Here is a 25,869-nt window from a genome sequence, read left to right on the forward strand (position 1 = left end):
AACTGTAAACACATTATTGCTACAGGCCAATAAGTGTGTTATTGTTTTACCACGTATTATTTTCACAGGCTCCCTAATCAATCCTGGGAACGAACGTATTCTGGCTTTTGTTGCAGCCAAGCTTAATTAATGCAATTTGATTGAAATGATAATGTTGATATTTCAATTGCTAACTTACAAGCTATATCTCCATTAGGAAAAGAATTATATGTATGATTTGATGAGTCGGTAAAATGCATCACCTTAAGCCGATAAGTTTCATTTGTTGAAACTAGTAAAAAATATCCATTCAACATAATTAGAATAAATTGGCCATTCACCTAATTATAAGGGCAGTGAACTATAAAGTAATCTTTAATTCATAAAATCATTAATGATCATACAACGTTCTGTATAATTATAGTAATGGCCAAAAAAAGATTTTAATTTTTTCTCCTTCCTTTTTTTTAAAGAATAAACTTGGTCATTTTATAAGCAATTGGTCCTAATTAATTAATGAGTTCCCCAAATTTTATGCCAGGGTTGACACTGAGAAATACTGATGTAAGCATTCGGCGATATTGTCATTTGCACTCAATGCACTTCTCAAATTGTAACACTGTTTAATGTGGACCCATGACAGATGCTTGGGTCAAGGCAATAATAAAAACTCTGAGGAATCTCATTCACAGCTGCTTACGGCTGACGTGTGGGTCCCAACTTTGAATGCTAATAGTATCTTTTATTATAATAAAAAAGACTTTGAATGTTTTCTGTTATGACAAATACTTTATACTATGGAGCACTCATTCATAAGTGTCAAACCTAACTAAATATAGAGTGTGCAATGATAATTCCAGCCCCAGGGATGTTTAAATGACCATGCAATAAATGAGTATCTATGGGCCTCCTCAGAGGCATCAGTAAAAAGTGGATTTGGGTTCAGTCCCGAGGGAGACCATGTACCAGGGAAACTTGGCTTAGCTGAGATTGTCCAGGGTCAGCTGGGCACCTGCCGGACTGCAGGCCGAAGTTACTGTTCACTAACAGGTGAATAGTGCGTCAGTGTTGCATGATATGGCCTGCAGCTTCTGGCTGGAACGTGGGGGATTCATTGCTCTTGGGGCCGCCTGGATTGGCGTAGGTGGCAGGCGTGGAGGAGGAGACGCAACCAACGGGTGACTGGCTGCCCCGACTGCAAGAGAAGGATGAGAAAATATACATCGATCAAGGCTGTAGGCAGAGTGTGGGGCAATCCCTCTTTTTCATGAAAAAATGAGCTGAAACTGAAGCACCCATAATCACACCTAGAAACAATTGGAAATTATTTCCCAGCTTCTGAAGAAGCAGTTATGAAAACAAAAGGGTGAAAAAAGGAGGGCGAGCCAGTTGAAGCGTTGGCTAAAAATGCACTACAGTACTGTGGGCTACAGGGACAGCTTCCCTATGGTAGCATTGTTGGGGTGAATAAGCAGTTCAGGAGAGAGGAAATGGGGGTATATAGTTAAAATTAGAGCAGTTCAAAAGGGCAGAGGAAATTAACATGAAACAGTACAGTCTGACATTGTCTGGCTAGAGTATAAATAAATTGGTTGAGAATTGAGAGCCGTGAATAGTAAGGGGATGAATAAGACACCACCTGCCTGTGAGAGTGAACCGAGAGCACCCCACAGAATTCAGAGTGAACCTAGAGCACCCCACAGCAGTCAGAGTGAACTGAGTACTCCCCACAGTACTCGGAATCAGAGTGAACTAAGAGCACCTCACAGCTTTCAGAGTGCACTCGGAACATCCCACAACACCGAGTCACAGCGCATGCCTGGTCTGAAACATCAGCACAGGTTGATCTTTGTATCTGGAGTTTTAGGTTTCAGCACTGGGTTTGATCACAGAGGTATGCATTAAAGGATATTTATATTCTATATTTAAGGACTTTTTTCTTGCTCCTTAACCATGTTCTGTCCATCCATCCTGTTTAGAGACATCAGGAGCCTAATCCAGGCAGTGTAGGGCACAAGGCTGGGGTCCACCCTGGACAGGAAACTAGTTTATCAGAGATACAAATTAGCCCAACTGCATGTCTTTTGGACATTGGAAGGAAGTACACACATCATCAGGAGAGCATGAGAGAGAGAGAGAGAGAGAGAGAGAGAGAATAACCAAACAAACTCCATGCAGACACAGGGAGAACATACAGAGAGGCAGAGAGAAATGTATGCTCACATGTGCAAATCATACAGAGAGACCAGGCAGAAGAAAACTGTATGCACAAACACCAAGAATATGCAGAGGAAGAAAGACCTGCATGCACACACAGGTAGAACTTTTAGAGAAAGCCACAGTCAAATGCATGCAAACAGGGAGAATATGCAGAGAGACTGAGAGAACTGCATGCACACAGGGAGAATATGCAGAGAGACTGAGAGAACTGCATGCAAACAGGGAGAATATGCAGAGAGACAGAGAGAACTGCATGCAAACAGGGAGAATATGCAGAGAGACAGAGAACTGCATGCACACAGGGAGAATATGCAGAGAGACAGAGAGAACTGCATGCACACAGGGAGAATATGCAGAGAGACTGAGAGAACTGCATGCACACAGGGAGAATATGCAGAGAGACAGAGAGAACTGCATGCACACAGGGAGAATATGCAGAGAGACAGAGAGAACTGCATGCAAACAGGGAGAATATGCAGAGAGACAGAGAGAACTGCATGCACACAGGGAGAATATGCAGAGAGACAGAGAGAACTGCATGCACACAGGGAGAATATGCAGAGAGACAGAGAGAACTGCATGCACACAGGGAGAATATGCAGAGAGACAGAGAGAACTGCATGCACACAGGGAGAATATGCAGAGAGACAGAGAGAACTGCATGCAAACAGGGAGAATATGCAGAGAGACAGAGAGAACTGCATGCACACAGGGAGAATATGCAGAGAGACAGAGAGAACTGCATGCACACAGGGAGAATATGCAGAGAGACAGAGAGAACTGCATGCACACAGGGAGAACTCCACCAGTGGAGACTACATTCCAACCCACATATATGGAGCTCAGACCTCGGAACACTTTACTGCTAACATGTGAACATACTGGAATTGGATGTGGTTCGGTGCAAACAGTTAACACAGAGATGACTACAGTTAACAGGACACAGTGCAAGCAGTGATGAAGGACATCTCTCCAGTGCAAACATAAAAGAGCATGATAGCTAGATAGTGAGAGCAAGCTATGAGGAGACAGAGTGTATAAGTGTATAGGTGTTCTGTATGCACTTTTGTTAAGAGACAAGGTCATCCTGGGCCGCGTACTTTGAGTTGGTTGGGCTCTCTTTGTGGTGGTTGGTGACTCCTGAGAAAAAGTCCTACAGACTGGCCTGCTGTGATCACATTGCAGGACATTTGTGGCGGCGGATGGTTTGCCAGATTGTCCTTAGCCCACACGTGACACAGCACCATATGCAGGATTCGCACTCCATCCTGGGCCCACCCCGCAATATACACCGTGCGTCTGGGGGGGGGGCGCTGCGGGTCACAGCCCTCAGGAGCGGAAAAGTGGGTCCATGAAGTGGATGGATGGGGGAGATGTTTCCTGGAGAGCCTCTAAAACAAAGTCGTGGGGCATCTGCCGTTTTCTCTTTCAATATGTCGCAGCTAATTAGTCGGTGGAAGATCATCGCTGTGACCTCCGTTATGTTGTGACCTGGTTTTGTTTGCAAGCAGCCAGAAGGAAGTACTCATAGTCAGGTGTAATTTTACTGGTGCAGTGTAAGTGAGTGTAATGTTTGTAGAGGAACATGTACATCAACCAAAAGCAGTTAAAGAAAACAAAAAAGATACAAATGGACATTCTGATAATTCATAATTATATATATAAAAAAATAATGATAAATCATGTAACCATCTCACCTCAGTTTTTCTGATTTAATCTAATCAGAAGGCATTGTGTTGATCGTCCAGAAGTGAAAAGCCGTACCCCTGGATTGCTTCTTTGGCTGAAATAAAAGATTTAGTGATAATCACAAGGAGCCATACTAGGAGGTAATTACACGGATATGTGTGAAATTGAAAAACCTGTTCATTCTATGGCCTAGTGGCTGATAAGGTCATTAGTTATATGATTCTTCTTGCGCTGTAATTAGATGTGAAACATTCTGTTAACCCCCATAAAGAAACATCTGTTTCACTAAATTACCTTCTGGTAAAGAACTCAAAACATTCATTCTGTGAATGTTACTTAATATAGTGCCCATTGTCTGTGCCCTATAAACTAAGATAAAAGCTTTTTTTTTTGGGATGAGAAAGTATAAAGGAATAGCCGGGTTCTCGGGAGTTGAAGCCTTTTTCGCATCTTGGCGTTGGAGTGTGAAACTGCTCACCAGTCTCCTCCAGTTCCAGCCATAAGACATATTGTGATGAAATTGTTATGTGTCGAAGAGGATTTACATAACAGGGATGTGAAAGCAGTATATGCCAGTTGCTGGGCATGTTATTGTGTCTTAAAATAAGACCTTACGATCTTGCTCTCTCTCTCTCTTTGTCTCTCTCTCTGTCTCTATCTCCTCGTGATAGAATTGCCAGTCTCCCAGCAAGGCCAGTCTACACTCCAGCCAGCCGTGCCTGCCCACAAACAGCACACGTCCATCACCTCCATCAACCGCAACTCCTTGACCAATTGCAGGACCCAGACCCCGGCCCCCCCGGCCGCCCGCCCCGCCGAGCTGCAAACCACGCCTGAATCCGTCCAGCTGCAGGACAGCTGGGTGCTGGGTAGCAATGTGCCCCTGGAGAGCAGGTGAGCAGCGCCACCGCGCCCCACCCCTGGGTTACCGCGAAAGAGCCCATTTTAAAAACTCCCATTCTGATAGCTTTTAAACGAATTATGCCTTTTGCCATAGAAGCTGTCAAAATCTTTTTCATAAAAAAGACCTCACATAGGCACTCAACAGGGAGCCTTTATTTTTAGTATTGAATCTGTCCGCCTGCGTCACTCAATGCAGAAAAGAAAGCAGAAAAATGAGACACTTTCTGCATCAGGAAGGTGCCACATGGCCCTAAACAGGACGCTGATGGTTTTATTTTTTCTTCGGTTTCGAACATGTGCGTTTGCGAGGTATGCGAGTTCAGCCTCAGATCCTTTTGAAAACGACAACTTTCCCCTCACTTTTAAAACGTAGCTGCGCAACAACACAAACATCAGTCGGCAGAAGACAGAGCCACAGCTTACGAGAAGTGACAGGTCTGCCGTTCCCTGGCTCCGTATTCGCTGACCCCGTTCTGGCATTTCGCCTTCTTCTTTGTACATAAAAGGCCCAATGAGCTGTGATTTTTCATTACCTAGGTGTATAAAAGACAGCCTTACAAGAGGAGAGCTGAGAAAATACACCTGCTTTCAAGACTTATTTTTTTTTTTCGTCGATTTTTCAAAAGGTTTCGAGTTTGCGACGGGACTTCATTGACGGCAATGCGTAGCGCGTTTCCAGATGGCTTCCTCTCGGTGACCTTGGCTGTCATCACCCTATCGACAAGACACTACGCAGATATAAATCGCTAAGAATGTCGTAAATTAGCGATCGCACAATACAGACGCCGTCGCTAATTGCGCAGGTTTTTACAGTGACGTTAAATCCATGAAAAGTTCCTTTTATGTCTGTCCTTACAAAAAAAAAAATCCGAAAAGAGTTGCAATTTCTCAGTATTGACATTTGATTCCTTTGTCGACATCTTTCTGACTTGGAGATGATTTGTTGCAACATTCAATAAAAAAGAGCAAATTCAATAGAGTGCTACAAAGCTGGTGCTTTTCCTTTCCTGTTGCTCCTAACTAATGATGTAAAATCTCTCTCCACACATTTCCCAGAAAAGCCACCATCGCCAGCAAAAAGAAATCACAGTCAGATATTCTAATCACTGGCTGTCAAGAGGATTTTTAGAAAGGCCCATAGCTTCAGTTTTTACCTGAAAATGGTTCACGCTGCTTGCTGTCATTATTCAATTACGGAATTTTATATGGATTTGTGAAATCACTTTATTAAGGAGAAAACAAACATATTGGCAGGTTTGGCCTTTCAAAGCTTTCCTGTGTTCTAATCCTAAAAATCCATTAATCCATTCATTGTCCATACAATTCATCCCAGTTAGGGCAAACCCTTTGTTTGACAGCAGTCCATCACAGTTCATTCGCATACATCCTATAAGCAAAGATGTGGAACTTTTGGCTAATACCAACATTCAGTTTATTTTTTCACTAATACCAATGACGACCGATACCAAAAGTGACTAACCACTGAGCTCCACCAGTCTGTAGTGAAACTGATGTCGGTGACGTTACTTCTTAAGATCTTGTGAATGTAGGTAGCTGCCACGTCAGACAATGCAGGTAGTCAGACGTCCACTAAGTAGTGCTGACTTGGGAGGTCGTAGCAAAGTTTTAATTGTTGTATGAGCCGATGAAATCCTTTGTCTTCCACTTCGGAAAGTGGCTGATGATCCAATGGAATAATCTCCATTATTTTACCACAGGCAGCTCTCGACTTGTGTAACTCTGCACTTGTGCAAAATAAATATCTGAAACACATACTTTATGGAAGGTATGCCTGTAAGTGAAATCACAGTACAGCCAGTCCCCAGATTACAAATGAAATCCGTTCCCCAAGTCTGTCTTTAATTCAATATTGTAGATAATTCGGAACAGGTACATAAGGTTCTTATTTACCAGCTATTAGTCAAATGTTTGTCTTGGTATATACTATATATTTAATCTTTCTATGAATATAAAACACTCGGGCACTTCCAAATGCAATATATTATCTCAAACAATAACACAGTACATGATAATACTGTACTAATAAAAGTCACTACTGCACTGCACTGTACTGCACCTTGAGGCTACAGTAATATGTCTTTAAGATGCGTAAATGTTGACGCGTGTTGTGTACGTGATGTTCGTTTAGCTAGAGTGACATAATAAAAGGTTGTTAAATATTTCTCTCACTAATACAGAGCTGACGAACCACTGAAGCCACACGATGTTTTCCTGAGCATCACAAAGCGGTGTGCGTGTTCTTTATTACAAAACTTGTTGTTTTTAGCCCAATTTTTTTTACATGACAGACTTTATGACTGTCTGTCCGTAAGTGTGAGTTGCCTGTAAGTTGGACCTTCTTGACCCAGGAACTGAAATCATTATCATTTTTTTAATCTAATGTGTTCCTCAGTATGCATTACTAGCTGTTTTTGGCTTTTGTGTTTTGTACTGCGAGCTGTCTTGAGAGGAATGGGTGGGTGAGGTGAGGGGGAGACCCAACCTTCATAAAATCTGACATACGCAAGGGTTTGTTGAGAACTGTTAGCTAGTTGGTAATTATGTATTTAGATCTTGTGCTGCTAACCTTGAAAACTGACTAAAGTCTAGCTATTAGGCTGCAATATGAATTATGATTGACGCATTAGAGCAATTTTTTTGCTTTTTTTTTGCACGTTATGCAAAACCCCCGTACCCAGGGGAGACGCAGGAAGTACTACGCAAGCTGACGGAGGGTGGGACTGTTGCTAAACATCCATTCATTAATCTTATTCGGTGGATGGTCTCCAGCTATCATGTTACAGCTATTTGGACCTATTTCCCCTATGGTAAACATTTCTATATACATTTCAGTGTACTTAGCCAGCTGTTTAAAGCATGCCAGAGTAATGCAACAGTGTTCTCTATTACGCAGCAAGATCAGCTGATATTGCAGTATTTTAATTTAAACACTAGAGAAAAGAAAAGCCTATACGCTTTACACAACTGTGCATGTTGGAATCTAAATGTATGTTTTTATCTGATTTGTCAGGACGATGATATAATTTATTCCATCCTGTTACATCCTTCAATTAGCTTGGTGTTTTCCATAATGGAAGTTTCACATGACAGAGGAATTTAAATTTCAGGGAAAAAAAATGTATAAACAGTGAATAGTGAAAACAAAGCAGTTTTGACAATCCTGAGTGTTGGGAGGGGGGCGGGGGGGGGGGGGGGTTCACATCACCGCAGTCATTCCTGTAAGCAGGCACAGATGTACCAGACACTGTTACTAAAACGTATTAAGGCTGTATGGAGGTTTCCTCTGGGGTAACAAAAGTTATTTATAAACAAATGAACAAACACAGGGGCACCACAGCCCTCGCCGTAATAAAAGCCAGAAACTTAGATCGATGGGTAAATATGATATTGTAGCCTGGAGATGGACTTTGATAATCCCATGCACAGTATTTACGTTCACATTACATGTATTTAGTCTGTAGTGGCATACAAGTCAGGTAACATTAATAATGATAATAATAATGCCTCATTGTTCCTCATGGGGATAGTGTCTTATCAGCTATCCTAACTGGCTTTAAATGACATACAGACACATGTAGGTGAGAGTGAGCTGGGCAGTGAAGGACACCCACCTGCAGCAGAGCCCCTAGAGCTGGGGGGTTAAGGGCCTTGCACCAGGGTCCACAGACATGTGACTGTTCTGACAATGCTGGGGCTCGAACCAGCAACCTTCTGATCACAGTCCCAGAGGCTTAGCCCTTCTGAGCCTCACATGTTTCCTTTGCACGATTTGGTTTTAAACCGCTTCTTTAACCAGTCACATATATCAGCCTTTGTGCTCAGTGGTGTAATTTGGCTTCCTCTGTTGTCATCTGTAGTCTGCGTGTATTTGTAATAACAAACGGCGTTACTTCTATTAGGTATAGTAAATTGGTAAAGTACGGCAATGTAATAAATAGTTGTCTTGATACACAGAGGCCCTCAAAGCGAAACTGGCAACTTGCTTGGGCGGGATCGTTGTCCCAACACACGGGGGCCCTAAAATACGGCGGCGTGTTCGGTCGCCACCTGCCGCCGATCCCCCGATAGAGCCGGCAGGTGTTTCTGTTAGGGGGGGATGCAGCGTATCCAGCTGAAAGCATCGAAGAGGCCATCGCTGCCAGAAAGGACGAAGGCCCGCGGAGCCCGTCACGCACTCGCCATTAATAATTTGCTTAATCCGGCCACTAATTATCAGATTACACGAGGCTTTCAAAATTTATTTCAAATACGCATTCTCACCTGTGAGATAATCTGTTTAAATCCCCCTGCAAAGTCGCAGTTTTCAAGCCATTTAAAACTTTTTTTTTTTTCTTCTTCATGAATGCGGTGTTTTTTTTTTCTTCTTTTTCGGAAATACCAAGCTGACATCGGCGAGTGTTGCCGCGCATTTCAGGGGGCGGCGCCATCTTTCACCGGGACGCTCTGCGCTCGCCTGTGTCAGAGTGACTTTCACCACCGTGAAAAGGAGATGTGTGGATTAGCATAGTAATTTGCTGCTGAGTATCACTCTGTCTCTAATCAATTAGCAATGGTTATCCACTTCGTTTGGCTTTATAAGTTTACACCCTATCTGCAGTTGTTAATCGTGCCCTAAGAAATGCAACCTGTCCAGTTAGGTGGGGAGTGCTGGGGAGCACGGTCGCGTCTTGGAACACGATGCATTAGTGCATGTGTTCATCTGCCATTTAGTGCCTGGAACCACCTGAAAAGTGCAATAAGGAAGTGACATTTACTTTAAAACTGTTTCTGCCCCCCCCCCCGTATGATTCAGCGACAGCGAATATTATCATACGGATGTTCTGGTGAAATAAACCCTTGCTTGATCCATTATAAACGTCCACATTAATTAACGGCGCTCAATCACAAACGCATCTAGCTACAGTGTTCTGTGATCGCTGCAGTTTGGTTCAAGCATGTGCCCCATAGCAAGATTCAGTGAAAAGGCTATATTAATTAAGTCTAAGTGATATTTTGCATTAAATCTGTCTCAATATCAGCGATAGTTGAATCAAATCGTGTCCCGATCCCTAAAGAAAGTACTGGTGTCATAGCTGAATGGTCAGCGAAGTGTTTGCTTTTTTCTTGTTTTATAGAGGCTGTGTTTTTCTGCCCAGTAGTCTTACTTTTTGGCTTTTAAATGTGCTGTGATGTATGAGCATTAGTAACTGATGGAGTGTATCTGGTCACAAAGGGCTGACTAACCTCTGAACCCTGCCTAAGAGATTTCCAAACGGCTGGGCCAGGCAGGGTAGGTGTGCTACAAACACACTGCACCTGCTTGCCGTCACTGGGACTGCACAAGCACTCCGAGACCCAGATGTTATCTGGCTGCCAGCTTCCCCACTGAGATTTACGATAGTGTCCCTGTACACCAGGAATTTGTGTCTTGTGAGTTTCAATAGGGTCCTTATCCAGCAAACTGTCCTCTTTTTGTCCAAAAACATGGCTACAAATCTGAGCTCTTTCATCTCCTTACGTGTATTTTTTGTCTTATTTTACAACTGCTGCTAGGCTTGATTTCCCTGTGTTTAGGGGTTGAATTAATATGAAATACTGCAGTTCTTAACAAGGCGCAGAGTGATTTATTTATTGTGGTAACGTCTTTCACTGTTTTTTACAGTCCAGGCGCATGCTGCATCACACTGGCCATGTGCAGCAGATTCTTCAACAACTTTTGTTCCTCATATAAATGTCTGAAGTTTAAATGAAGACTGGTTTGTGGGGTTGGGTGCCCATGACGTGTAGGGTTAGCCTCCAGTGCCGTGGCAGTGAAATGCCATGCGGTGATGCAGGGTTTTTGACATTTTCCTCACACATGCAGACACTGGCATGCAATTCACAGGATTCACAATGGATGTGCATAAGCTGGAGTAAAGGGCGACGGTTATCTGAGGAGCTTAATATCACTCTGGACTCTGGTGCTGCCTTGAGTCTGTTCCTTCAGGTTTGCTCACTTTCTAAAAGTAAATAAATCTAAGGTAGCTTGACGTTTTCAAGGTAAATTAAACGTAATTTCAAGGTCTGAATGGTGAATAAATTCAGATCCTTTGATGCATAGCACAACTAAGCACTTAATCATTTAAAACTAGGAATCTCTCAGAAGTATGGTGCCCCTCTCCCCGAAATGTAACATATCCCCTTGACAAGGAACAATAAACCAACAAAATATATAATCTGCAGTGTGTTTTGAGGCTATTTTCATGCTTCTTAATTTGTGGATAAGGTAAAAATTAAACAAGTCATCATTTGTAGCAACGTAGATACCAGTGATCGTTGGCATTACAGCCACCTGGAAAAAACAATTTTTTTTGTTTGTTTCTTTGTTTTTAATCCCTATATGTCAGCAGAATTTAAAACGACCTCTTCACAATATAAAATTTAGTCTGACAGAATCTTGCGGCTTTAGTTGCATAACTGCCGCTTTTGCGTTTCTGATATTTAGCTAGTGTGACACCTGTGAATTTACTGGGCTTTTTTTTTTTCCTTTTCATCCACTGCTGTGGATCACAGTGACGGGAGTCCAACAGTGTTTCCTGACCATCTTTAACTTCTGAGGCGGATAGTTGTCTGTTCCCTTACACCTCTGAAACCCTTTCGATTTTATTTTGCTTTCTTGAGTTTGAATCACACGCAGTGGACTAAACTCTGCAGACTGACATAGGCAGTGAAGAACGCTTATTTTGTGTACAGTTGCTCCTTGCATCGTAGTCCTGGATGTGTGCTTTGGACCTCTGCCCTACTGGAATATTCATTTTTGGGTCAGCTCAAACATCTTGGCAGATGGAGGCAAAGTTTTATAGAAACTCTCGATGCAGGAGAACCTCCCAAAACTTGGATCGAAGCCACAATTTATAGCACGCATGACCAGCTGAATCAGAGCATTAACTTCTTAACAGCAAACAAAACTGGTTTAACTGATCTGAGCTATATACACTTGGTTCCAATCTCCATTCAAACAAATCTAGGTCACCTGATTCTTGGTTGATGAGAAACCAACAGCCAGGAGCCGCAAGTTCATGTTGAGTATTTTGAATATTTCAAATCCGGAATGTGGCAGCGTATCTTGGAGTTCATTTTTAATTTTAATTTAACTGGCATTTTATTTCAAGTGAAATTTGCAACCATGAATGACTGTCACTCAAACAATTTTTATTAATCAAATCTAAGAATTATTATAAGTATTATTGTGACCTCGATATAACCTTTTTTTTTTTTAACATGACTTGCACAACAATAAATCATTTCCTGTATAAATATGAAGGACAGCATGTGCTTGTAAAGCCGAGCTGTTTTACATACTGATGTGGGCAGGTCCTCGGTTTAGCATACCTGATAGAAATTGGCAGAGCAGTTTAACAACGTAACACTTTATATTTCACACACCTCAGGCTTCTCTGTTTCTGGGCCCCAGGATTTTTTGAACTGTTGTCAGATCTTGTGGATGGAGATGTAATGAAGCAGTGAACAGCCACGGGCTCTTCCTCACACCTTGGCTATTGCCTGCCTTCCCGCATGTCCTTATGTCCTTAACTCTTTTGATTCGCAGAGCCCACTCATTCGCACATTACCGTTCCTCCCTGTCTCTTTTCCTTGTTTTGCTTCTTAAACTCTTTGGGGGTTTAACCCACCTCACGTGAACCTTGAGGAATGAATGAAAACAGTGTTGATTAGCCATCTCTCTTCGTCGGATGTTACACGTCAGTCTCACTGTTGGCCTTTGCCGATGCTTGTTTGTTTTGTCTGGCAATAGCAATACACATGTTCATAAGAGAGCAGCGATATAACTTGTCTTCTGATTTATTTCATAATATTATATCGTTTAGTAGTGTTTTTAGGCTCATCTTAACAGTTTTTTTGACATATTGTTTTAAATATCCCTCTGAAGGAAAATGTGCAAATATTACTCAGGTGAAAATCCTAGCTAAATATTTTGTGAAATGTAATACCTATTATTTTTACTCATTCATTCTGCAGGAGAAATTCTCACCCTCTAGTCTGCGTGTTGGAGAACTGCCTATTAGTTCGCAAAACCAGCCAAATTTCATCCACAAGAAAAATAATCCACAGCTCATATACAGTAACAGCGAATTTGAGAAACTGGTGTTGCTTTTATGCCAAATTGTCGACACATTGTAGCTTGTCCGCCTCTGCCCCCATCGAAAACCTCATTCCCATATCCAGTGTGTGTGCAATATATACTTACACTACCCAGACAGAACTATTAAGAGATTGTCAGTTTTTATAAAATAACCATGTATTTGTATAACTGTATTTTTTTTGTTTGAAAAAGAACTTAACAGTGAGTGTTAAATTGTTAAATCAGTAAGAAGAATGTGAAGTAAAATTAAAATTAATAATTTATAGTGAAATAAAAAATCACAACGGCCATTAATAAAGTAATGCCAAAAAAGGTGAACTTTCTAATGCATTTTCCATTAAGCCAGCTACCCTAAGATCTCTTTATAGCCTTGGCTTAACTTCCCTCCCATTTCTAACCATCTTATGATTTTTATGTAATTTGAATTGCTGTTTAGGTAAGTGATGAATGCCTTTGTATTGTAAAAGCTTCAGTGTTTTTCTGTAATCCCTGTTCTTTCATTTCATGTAACAGAGCCAGGCCTCTTATTTATGTTGGTAATGCCTGCATTCTGTTCAGGATAAAAGGAATGGCGTCGTTCATATGGTTTCCCATTCCGCGTCGTTATTTGTCACACTTAAACATTTTCCCTTCGTTTTACCTGAATTTTATTTTGCCTGAATGGTAATCTGATGACTCATGAGGGAACAATGTTACTGTAAATGATCCTATAGGTTAAAGAAATAGAAAGGATGTATATTTCTCGCGCAAGGATTCAGACTCTCAAATGCGTATTTGCTGAAGTTGCCCCTGGCATGAATTTCAGCTGCAAATGTTAACCACAGATCAGCTTGGTGATTAGCCCCCCCCCCCCCCCCCCCCCCACACACTCTTCTTTGGTGCATTGCTTTTTGGCCCAAGTGTTCTTGAGTTGCTCTGGGATCGCTAATGGACACTAGATTTCATGTTTCCTATCTTTCTGTGGATTTTAAGTATAATTCAAGTCCGGACTTTTACTGTGCCTGCAAAGGACATCCGCCTTCCTATTTTAAGCCCATTTTATGTAACGTTAGTCCCATGTTTTGGATCATTGCTCTGCTGAAAGCAGGCCCAGCCAAAACATTTCCCTGTCCTCCTTTTTCCTCGTCTTTTTCCTCTCTGTCCCGACCAGCCTTTCCCATCTCCGCCACTCGGAAACCCCCCCCCCCAGCATCGCACCGCTGCGCTCGTGTTTCCACCGGCTGGATCTGCTCCGAAGGAAAGCATGCCATTCAGACAGAGCAGATCCCAGTCTGATGTCGTCTGGCAATAACACTTCCTGCCACATTCTCGCAGGATCACTCAGGTGTTGTTGCGAACACTGTGTGGGCTTTAGTGTAGCTTATTTTTAGCACTGGCTCTGTTCTTGCTGTCCTGCCACACAGGCTAGTTTGTAAAGTGTTGACCTCACAGTGGCATTTCTCATCAGCTTGTTCCTTGCCCATCTGTTCAGCTTGGAGAGGTAACCTGATGTAGGCCGTATGTAGGTGGTGTAGCCCTTCCTACATCTTAATGACTGAGTGTGTTGTAGTCGTGTGGATGTTCTGTATTCAGTGTTGTACCTCCTCTTCTCCTCATGTGCTTTTCGGATCAGTATCTCCTTGCTCACTTAACTGCGGAATTTTGCAACCTCAGCAAGAACGATTAGGTATTTTCGTTTTGAACATACAAAGGGTGGAGCTTCTTTCAGATCTGAAACGTTGCATCCAACCTGCTTCACCCCAACAGCCTTTGAGTCTGGACTCAAACCCAAGTACAAACTAAGTGGCAGTATTAGATAACATAAATGTGACCTAATTAAAATATACGAAGAATAATTTAAATTCAGCTGCAATAGTAGCTGCTCAGCAGCTCTTCATTCTGTATAAAGTTTTCATGTACAAAATTTTGCCTATAAACATGAAGTTTGCTTCATTTTATAATTTTAAGAAAATGGGCTGGGTACATTTGGATTGCACTGGAGACTGGACTCGGTAAATGGTTTTGAGTAGCAATGATCGGCTACGGAAGAGAATTCGTTTTTGGCCTGGAGTTTTTGAAAGAGCACAGGACACGCTTTGCATTTTACAAATGTGTAATCATCGTTGTCAAAACCACCAGTGAAAATGTCAAAGTAGATGCAGAATTATGCATTACAGATTCACCTTCTGAAATGTTTTGTAAAAGGAGAGACTTTTCAGAAATCCTGGCCATTTTTTCTTCCCCCATCAGCTTCCATTTTCTTGCCTTATTAAATCCATCCTTGTGAACTGAAGCACTTATAAAGTGCTATGTGAAGTGCTGCATAAAGCGATATGATATGTAAACAGCAAGTTCACCTGCATACCAGAGCAATCAACTTACTTGAAATTTGTATCAGGTTCCATCAGGTTGTATTCATTGCGAAGGCAGACGCTCTAACAGTCACTCCATGTCTCATACGGACAGAAAAGGGCCAGTCAACCAACAGTGTAGCGTTTGCATACCATATAAATTAGCTAGTGTTGCCTTGAAGGTGTGGATAATATTTTGTGCATTTAAACATATGAAGATTTCCATAAACAAAAACACTGCATATATTCTATATTAAAAACCAGAAAGAATGTCACCTTCACACAAAATATTGCGTTTATTGATAGTAAATGGAAAATAAATCACCTTATTATTTTACAAATTTTAAATGTTTGAAGAATTAGTTTTTATTTCAGTCATGCAAAAATGTGACCCATCACCACGAGATGAGTCTTATGGGTGCAGTTCCACCAGTGCGACTTAAGACTCATTTCGTGGCGACGGGTCACAAATATTATAAGATCTTGTTGTGCATTTTCGTTTGGCAAATTTCAGAAGACATTTCTGTGTACATGTGCAGTATTTAATGTTGCTTCAAAATATATTTGTTTGTGTGTGCTCGACAACTGACATAACAGACCTCTAATTTTTGTCTTTGTATCTCATTTCCACATGTAGAAAATTAGCAAAGCAAGCAGTTCTCGAAAATGGGCATGACAACCTAATAGAGATGGACGTATTCACTCCAGTGTGCCACGACAGCGGGTATGGGGATGGGTACGTTCTCCTGAGTATTCACATGATCCTAGCAGCTGATACAAAAAATCAGTGCCGAGCTGACGAAAACCATGTCCGTCTCGACTGAGGGAGTGAATGTGTTCAGGGAGCGACATCTTCTCACTCAACCTGGGCTAAATGGGTCTTCACGTTTGAAAGTACACAAGATAAAATGTGAGGTTGTCAGTGCTTTGGACAAACACAGATGATTGTCTTACTAAGCTTGGCGGTTTCCCGCCGTTACTACCTAAATCCGGTACACAGCCAGGTTTGGGCGGTAATCTGGGCCCCGCCTCCCCAGGGGGCGTGGCTTATAACGGACGGTTTAGAGAAACTCGGGCTAAAATAAAAAGCACCTTCTGCCGTTATTGAAAAAAACATTCACGTTTGTAATTTTACGTAATTTGTAGTGTCTTGCCTTTTCAGCACTAACAAAATTATTTCTGTAACCTGAGTACCTTAAGTGTGCTGAACAATATGACCAAAAATTAAGAAAAAGAAATTGGAATTTTTTGCAATTCTGTAAGGAGAAAACGTAATCTCTTTTTACTTTTCAATTATGGGAAATATAAATTTAATTAAGGTTTTAAAATTTGGGAAAAGAATAGTACTTAATATAATAATGTAATGATAAAAGAAATATTTTTGTACTTAAAAAATATATAAAACATGAATTTTTATTACTACGTATTGGCACAATAATTTTTATTTGATTTACGAAGTGGAGTCAATCATATTGTTGTGTGTATGGCAAGCTAGTACACGGGATTTAGCACCAGGCTGGGTGTGAAAATGAAGCCGGAATCATTTTTGTTTTATTGCATTATTCAAAGTTCACTTGGTTTATCTTTAATGTTAAAAATGAATGCTGTTTTTGAGAATTGCTTAACTTTGCAAAATATATGTACATATATAAAAACTGAAAAGTGTAAGTGCAGTGTAAGATGTGTTTGATAAGCCAGCAGTGGTCAGCATATTATAAGACTGTATTATCTTATTTTTTGAGAGTCCTTCATCAGCATAATTTGTCACAAGATGTGTAACTAACTGATAATTGTCCATTTTGCCTCCAAGCATTTGGATCATAGATACTTTTTATTTCAGCAGACATATATACTATTGATCATTTTGATAAATATTGTGGCTTTTTTGCTGTGGAAAAGAACGCAAGGAAAGCAAAAACACCTTATAAATTAACATTTTATCAAGCTAACCCTTTTTTAATTACAGGTTGTTTTGATTAACAGCTGATGAAGGACTCCTTTCTGAAATATCCTGTTATAATATGTTTCTCTCTCATATTAATCTCTCTCTGTGTATATGTATAGAAAGCAGTAGATAATTACTTAAAAAGTATACCAACGCAGCATATATTAGCTTCAAAGTATCTTGACATTGTCGTAATTTATAAATGTATTTTTTCATTCATATACGTATTCCTTTGGGAATAACTTGCATTTGAAACAGGATGGAGTCACATTAAAATGTGTCCTCTAATGTATATGCTGAAATATCACTGCCAAATAATCAAGCCTGTGTTATTTATGTTGTATCTCCCAAGAGTTTTGTTTTGCAGTTTAAAATCCATAATCTGTCATAACTGATCATTGACCATGAGACAATGTACCAGTCATGACTTAGAGAATTAGGTTATTGGAAATCAGATCCACGCATCAAAGTTTTAATTCACCAGTTGCAAATATTTCACATGGGTTGGAGCATCAATTGTAAAAACTCAAACTCCGTTAAAATAGGTCACCTAGTCAGTTACCTTTTGGTATGTTGTTTTGTTTTTTTTATTGAAGATTTGTCCTGAAGGTCAGTGAGGCTGTTGCTTAGAATTAGAGCTGTTTTCCACAGTAACTGGAGAAGGAGGCCACTTGTCCCTGTATCCTGCACAGAAAGCCACATTAACTAAATAAGTGTCTTCTTTGTCTATGCTCATTTTTAAGCTCATTTTGAGCTTGTGGGAGTTTTACTTGCACAAAAATGTGAGAAATGACCGGTTCCGAGAGAGAGCCAATCAGATCATTGAGGAGGCAGGTTCACTGTCTTGGTCCCACCACCTCTAATTGCTTGGACACGCCACATCTACAATCTGATTGGTTATCTCTCTGAACCAGTCATTTTTCTTTCTGCCCTCAGGACATTTTTGTGTAAGTAAAACTCCCACGAGGTTATTTGAAATAAGGTTGTGTTTACAGTCCCATTGATTAAAATGTTTCTAAAAGTCTGGTTTCATTTTGTGTCTCCAGGCACTTCCTCTTTAAGACAGGCTCGGGAACAACACCCCTGTTCAGCACGGCTACCCCAGGCTACACCATGGCGACCGGGGCCGTTTACTCACCACCCACCCGACCTTTGCCCAGAAGCACGCTGTCCAGAAGCGCCTTCAAGTTCAAGAAGTCCTCCAAGCACTGCTCCTGGAGGTGCACTGCTCTGAGCGCGCTGGGCGTCTCTGTCCTGCTGTCCATCCTGTTATGCTACTGCATAGGTAAATACGACTATAGCTATCAGTGTAAACGTACGTGTTACTCTAAATGTTCTAGCACTATAAAGGAAGTGTCCTAGCACTGGGTGACACTGGGTAACTTCTCTCAAATCATTTTGATTGTTTAGGCTATTCATTTTCCTGTTTTCTACACTAATTACAGTAAACTGCAGAATCTGTACAATCTTCCCTGTCACAGATTTAAATCGGTAGCTACTGCATATTATTGGCTTAAGGCATTTATCAAACACAAGGCATCTCCTGGCATGCATGCACTAGGCTACGTTTTAAACGTGATCCAAGTACTTTCTGAAATTTGTTATCTTCCTCAGCTGATGGGTAATCTTTTATCTGGTATGCATCACCGTCATGTTATGTCTATGTTCAGCAGAAAGGTGCTACGATTATTACATCTTGCATTTTAGTGGTGACGTGTTGCCACTCCAGGTGAGAAGCTGAGAGTGGTGTGTGTGAATAAGGGCTTTTCCAGGCCATTGCTGGGATGATTCTTCACCCCCAAAGTGTGTAAAAAAGCTAAACCGCCTGATAACATCTTCACAGCTAGTGGCATCTGAAATATTTTTCATTTTTAGTTGGAAAAATCTTGACGTACATAAATTTATGGTGTGAATGAAAACCCCACTAACTTTTAGCGGTTAAGCTTTATTGATAAATGTGAATCCAAATCTGCTGCCTGCTTTTGAACTAATAATGAACGAAATAATTAATCAATGATGCTAATCAATGTATTAGTGATTCTGACTTATCAGTACACAGTATTGATATATCAGAATGTAAATTGAAATGAGTTTTTATATGTATTTTTTACTTTTAAAAAATTGTTTTATTAGTGATTTTTTTAAACCGTACAATATCGATGACAAAATTAGGCTGATATTTAATTCCATACAAATTCAATTCCATGCATATTCTGCTATTATCTAAAACAAAGTGGAATTCTGTGTTACTCAAAAATTCTCCAATCAAAATCAAGAACAGCTTATTTTTTTTTTATTTGTTGGCATGTTCTTGTTTTTCTTTATTAGGTGTTTTCAGATAATTTTATGCATTTCACCTGTTTTTTTTTTGTAACATTTTAATGTACTTTAGTGTCGTTAATTTTAAGTCACTCGGATGCCAGCTTTTGCATTTATAGTATCAGTATCATTTCAAATAGTTTTCAAACACTAAAAAAAGGGGAAAAAATGCGATAATGAATCTCCAAGCTACGTTTTCCACCAAATCAACTTCTTGCATGTGTGGACACAGCAGGATATTTATGAAGGCGAGAAAAATTATTTTTGGAAAAAAAAATATCAGTAACGAATCACAAACTTAACACTGTAGGGGTTAGGTCATGCTACCTATTCAAGTTGAGATTTGCTGGATTTTATCTTATTATATTTATCTCATTATCATTTTGACTTTTATTTTCCAGTATGCCAGTGCTTGCTGTATACACCTTTGCTTTATAGTTCTCTGCCTTAATCCCTAAGAGAAAAAGCCAGTACTTCTTTGTTGCTATTTAAATTGGAAAGAGAACATCTGTCCTGCTCTCTGTTGAGAAGGATGGGAAGGGTGCAGACAACTCTACCGCCTTGCATTCACTCAGGGGGCCCTCATGTCAGGCCCGTATTTTTTCCTAACGTTGTTAATCAGATTGAATCATCTTTTATCAGAGATGAGGCTTTTCACTTTTTCATCTTCGATTATGTTTCTTTTCAAAAGCAGATACATTAATTTCATTTCGCCACACATTACTGTTAATGCAGCTGTCGCAATACCAAAATTCTTAAATATTTTGCAGAAAAAAGTAAAAAAAAAACAGACAAAGAAATACATATATAAAAATGATAAAACTACACTGATAGAATCTTGGATTTCAGTCATCATTGAGATCCTGCCAGTATACACAAAATAAGATTTTGGCTAAAATGTGGCTTGTGTGATTTCCTGGTATGGAAGGTGATATAATTATTACTGCCCAGCTAGCTGGATAAGTAATATATTACTATTGCTTTAATTTATGATCCTGAGTTCTTAGGTTCGTTAACACCGAAGTGCACATCTGTTGTTGGGTCCAAATGGATAGTAATTTCATTTTAATAATCTGTAAAAGTATACAGTACTGCTCAGTGAAATTATAGTTGGGTTTTTAAAAATTATTTAGATTTTTTTTATTGTTTTCCAAGTCCATGAAGTGTGTGTGTGTGTGTGTGTGTGTGTGTGTGTGTGTGTGTGTGTGTGTGTGTGTGTGTGTGTGTCTGTCTGTCTGTCTGTCTGTCTTTGCGCGCGCGTGTATTCCATTTATGTGCAGTGACAGCCATGATGTTTGGTATTAAATCTAACTTTAATAACAAACAATACATAACAATATCATACTAATGAGAGACGCAGCATTATGGTCTTTAAAAGATTTTGCAGGTATCCTGTTGTTTTGCGCTAACGCGGGATGATACTTACCCATAATCATCACTGAGGAATCAATACCCTCGCATAATTGGCTGCATTTCATCTGGAACCAAAAAAACCTTTTAGTCTGCATTTAGTTTCTTGACAATTCACGGATATTAAATTTTAGTCAATGGGGTGTCAGTTAATTTAATAATGGTGTCAGTCTTGTCTCAGCGTTTTTTGTTTTTTTTTATCAAGAGAGCACATTTTGTGTTTTGATTCTTTGCTTCGTTCCTCATTATTCTTCCCTCTCAGTAAGAACTTTTGCTGGATAATTACATGCAGCCTCCTAACATCAGTGCCATGGTACTGGATTGAGTGGTATATCACCAGTCTGCCTGAAAGCAATCACCCTAGATTTTTTCCATCTTAAATGCATCTGGCAGAGTTGTGACATACTTGAAATAACCACTCAGACAGCGTACGGTCCAGTAGACACACTTTCCCATACACGCACATATAAATATTCAAAAACCATGCACAATAATAAAATCTCCCACAGAGGCTTACTTCGGCTCGCATGTTTACTGCTGCTGTTTTTAATCTATAAAAAGATCTATACAAGGAAACACTTTAAAAGCCAAGTCCAAACTTTCTGGAGATAACAACATGTACTTCAATTATTTTCCGCTTCTCTGTATTTTAGTCGAACAATCTGCACTTACTGGTCTTTGACACAAAGACAAACACACACTATCTATAGAACTGTACTACAGGAGTAGCATCACAACACAGACATCTATCCAGCTTGCAGCCAGATATGCGATATAGATATGACTTTTTTTGTTTTATAAGTTTCTCAGTTTATCAGCCAAATGCTGATATCCTTGGCAACCCTTGGCATGGAATATATTTTGTCTTCCTTTCTCTTCGGACTAAGAAGGATAATTAATTTGTTTTTATCAACAAAGTAAGTTAGGCTTATGAACTTGGAGAGTAGCACGGAGAGCGTCCTGCCATAAATTTGGATGAGTGAAATATTTTATATCCCTGTAAATGTTTTAGGTTCATATGATTCCTTGGCACCCTCATCCCCTTTTTAAAGACCCATTAAAATCTCAGGAAGCAAATTCTGATGGAAGACGTGTGCCATAATAGCATGCTGTCTCACCTCAATATCTTTGATGGAGGTTCTTGGCAAACAATGCTAAATCCGTACTAGTTTTCATAGAATGATAAATTTGCTCTGAGAAGAAACGCAATTGTCTATTCCAAAAAGAAATTAAGGTTCTATACCCATAACATTTTTAAGAAGTATTTTTCTGCCGTGACTTAGCCCTCTTACATTTGTTCATCAGTACTGTTATTACATTTAATTCACTTAATTAGTCTTAATTCATTTTGCATTAGTTTACTGTGCATGCCCACATGATTACAATGCATTACCGTCCTTATTAAGAATCACTGAGGACTAACACAGGGACATGTTAATACCCTGTGTTTGATGGTGACTAATCCTTGAATACATCACTGAGTTTCTGTCATTGATTGGCTTCAGACCTGTGCCTCATATGTAGCGAGGATTAATTAATGTTGCGCTTTAATTTGATAGTGACACATCAGTCAATAAAAATATTTACCTAGAATAATTTCACCAATCCTGCCAAAAATGTGTTTATTTGAAAACCTAACGACAAACTGCATTTAGTTTTGAGATAAAAAGTCAACAAACGTGATAGTGGCAATACATAAACAAACATGATAGTGCCAATATATTTATTCACAGATCGTTTCTGTATGCAAAAAACTCAATTATAATAATGATGATGATGATAATAATTATTATTATTATCATTGTTGTTATTAATGTTATTATTATTATTGTTGTTGTTGTTATTATAACAATAATAATTATGTTGCCAGGATGATTTTTGTTAATTGATTGGCAAGAAAAATGTTACTTCATCCATTCAAAATTAGTTAAGATTAATTTATTTGATCACACATAACATGTTGATGTTTTGGGCGGAGACTCTTTCAAAATTATGCAAATTATATAATATTTAAACACAAAGCATTTAATTAAAATGGTCACTTTTTGCACTTATTGCAGTCCTTTGATTCTGAGCTCAGCTATGTCCTATATGTGGACCTGCGGAGAATTTTTAAAACTTATATGTAAAACTGCCGGTACAGACCCTCTGGCCGTGATTCCTCTTTAGAGGTATATACTGTAATGCATGATATCAGCTCTGATGTATTCTTATGCAAAGTTATCCTAAATTAGTACGGAAGTTGCCTGACTATCTTGAGATATAAGACAAGAGAATCACTGAATTCATCCCAACAGTACCTTTGCCACTTACATCTTTATTTAAAAAAATCTGAATTGTGTACATGGCAAGATGTAGAAGCAGCCCATGACAGTACATGCACCATGACCGGTTCATTATTGTTTGGTTCCACCTAGAACTCACACCATTAGGTCAGCAGTAACATCATGACTCTTCTGAGGTGAAGGAAAGAAAGAAAGAAGTTCCATTCGTAAGATCCGGTGAATATTAACGGCCTTTAGCATACAACAGTGATGCTGAATGTGTGTGTGCACATTTGGAAGGGCTGGGGTTGTGACTGTTCTTATGCTGCGTCATTCCAGGATGGATCTGCGGAGCACTGTGCTTCATTCTGGTTAGTGAAAATTGGATGAATCAAATATAGCTGCAAATTAGCTCCCCTTTCATCATTTAAGAAGTATACTGTATGTGAATATGCTTTTAACAGAGAAGCTATGTGTGAGTTTTAAATCTTCCCTTGTACCGCTGTCTGCATATATGCATTGACTGTTACATATACATAAACAGAATGTGCATGCTTGCTTGTTACATTTGTAATAAGTATATTATTATCTCAACCAATTAACGTGTTCTTTACTGGAGTTTTTGTGCGGAACACCTATGATTTGTGTATATAAACCTTTTTTTTTTCTGAAGAAAAGTCAGGACTGGTTTGGATTAAGCAAGGTTAAGCATTTCATCGTAAAACGCAGAAAAGCAGTTCAGAAACTTTCAAACCGCACAGTATGTTGCAGATTTAAGCATAACGAAGGAAAGTAGGGGAAGGTCATGTGACGGGATGACACCATGGTCGCATGAAACACAGCGTTCCCGCTGAATTATGCATCTGAAATTGGAGATGCTGCATCTTGAAATGCTGTGTGCAGAGGTCCGCATGATAAAAGGGGCTTTTTTTTGTATCCTTCTGAGGTCACTGTTGTGTGACGATTGCCAGTTATAGCGATTCTGACAGTTTACAGGCATTTAAAGCACGATATATAGAGCTCCACCTGGAGAGGTGGAAATTGTTTTAAGGGTTTGAATTGTGAAGTGTTGGATATACTGGCATTTATCTCGGTAATTTTAGTTTATTTAAATGTTTAGCGAACCATCTTTTCACAGTATAATACAAGCCATTTTCTGCCTCTATTTAGTTTCAAACTGTTTGCGGTTTTATTATTTTTGGAATATTTCCCACCCCTATTCTGGATCATTTTGCTCGGGCATTATGTCTCTCTGTAGTTTTGGATCTCTGCAGACTATAATGTGAAATGGCCCATATTCACAGTTCTTGCTCATTGGTCATTAGGAATCTTCTTTTTTTTTCCCGCCATTTTTTTTTTTGCAAAAATCTTTCTTTTTTTTTCTCCGCAGTACAAGTGTGTCCTGTTTCCTAGGGCAACGCAAAGAAGTGCCACTTGCTTAATTCAAAATTTGTTGTTCTGCAAATCAGACTCAGTGGATCTTTCATCAGCATAACACAGATTGCGAGACATTATCTTCCCGGGAGAAATGACTGTATTCGTGCTGCATTTTGATTTGGGTGGACGTCTGATGGTTTTAAAACACCAAGAAAAAGAAAAAAAAAATGTATCACAAAGAAGATTTTTGGCAGATTGGTACAATGAAGAATGTTTTTCCAGCAAGTATGCGCAACATCCTTCGGCATTCCCGCTTTGCATTGGGATGAATCATTTAATTTTGTGCCAAATCAGCCCGTATGTCTCGCCTTCTGCCTTTGCCACGTTTAAAATAGACGGCGTCTGAACACCTTCCTGAAAGACTGTAAGATGATTCATGTGAAAATTGTTTTTCTTTCTTTCCTTTTTCTTCCTTTCCTTTTTTTTTCCTCTCGCCCGCGACAGCGGCCGCCATAAGACGCCGGTCGCGGCGGGGCGAGTCGCCGGGTGCCCGTGCCAGACCCCGCACCTCCGCGTGCTCGGGGCCTGTTAGTGCCGGCTGTACGGAGTGCAGCCCCTTGGCTGTGGCATTGGGGTAGACCCAGCAAGACTCTTATTTAATGAGCCCACGTTGGGGGTTGGGGGGTGGGGGGGGGTGCCCTGAAGGAGCGTTGTACTGGAAAGTCAAAGTGCGTCGCCCCCTCCGCAGTGGGGGAGGCATGGAGGGGGCTTTTTTCTGGGGCCAAATCAAAACGATCACAAGTCAGCTCTCTAATTAGGCCCCTGGAATTGGTCTGCTGCAGACATACTCCCTCTCACTCTCTCTATCCGTCCCGGGTACTGTACCTCCACCTCAAGGCCCAGGAACGTTCCCATACCTTTATTTAAATTCACTTAAGCTTGCATTCATGTTTTAATATTAATAATAATAGTAATACACCAACATTTTATTTATTTATTTTTTTTTATTTCAGTGTGTTTTTTTTTTATTTTTTTTTTTTGCTTTTTTTAAGCAGTCTTGGGGCAAAGCCAAGGTAGGAGCAGAAGGTCACCCTTGCAGCCCCAAATGAACATTATTACGATGGGTGTGGGAGGTTAAGGGCGTCATTACTTAGGAAACAAAGGTGGCTTGTTCCTGTGGACCGGGCTGCGTACGCGTCTGTCGTCGCCCTGTCATGTGCAGAGAGGCCTCTCTGAAGCTCGCCGGCGCTCCGGAGCTGCTCACCCCCGCTGTCCAGCTCCAGCAGGCTGTGT

At 40.2% G+C, this 25,869-nt stretch overlaps 1 protein-coding gene across 1 annotated transcript in view; it reads left to right on the top strand.

Moving 5' to 3' along the window:
- The window catches only part of si:dkey-237h12.3 (teneurin-3), a 332,826-nt gene that overhangs the window by 249,406 nt on the left and 57,551 nt on the right, over nt 1-25,869 (top strand). Inside the window, 3 exon segments of the mRNA XM_048971419.1 lie at nt 4,560-4,782; nt 15,899-15,997; nt 18,253-18,491. Of these exon segments, the coding sequence (XP_048827376.1) occupies nt 4,560-4,782; nt 15,899-15,997; nt 18,253-18,491 (561 nt within the window).

The sequence above is a fragment of the Brienomyrus brachyistius genome, chromosome 12 (genome assembly GCF_023856365.1).
Source record: "Brienomyrus brachyistius isolate T26 chromosome 12, BBRACH_0.4, whole genome shotgun sequence".
Lineage (NCBI taxonomy): Eukaryota > Metazoa > Chordata > Actinopteri > Osteoglossiformes > Mormyridae > Brienomyrus > Brienomyrus brachyistius.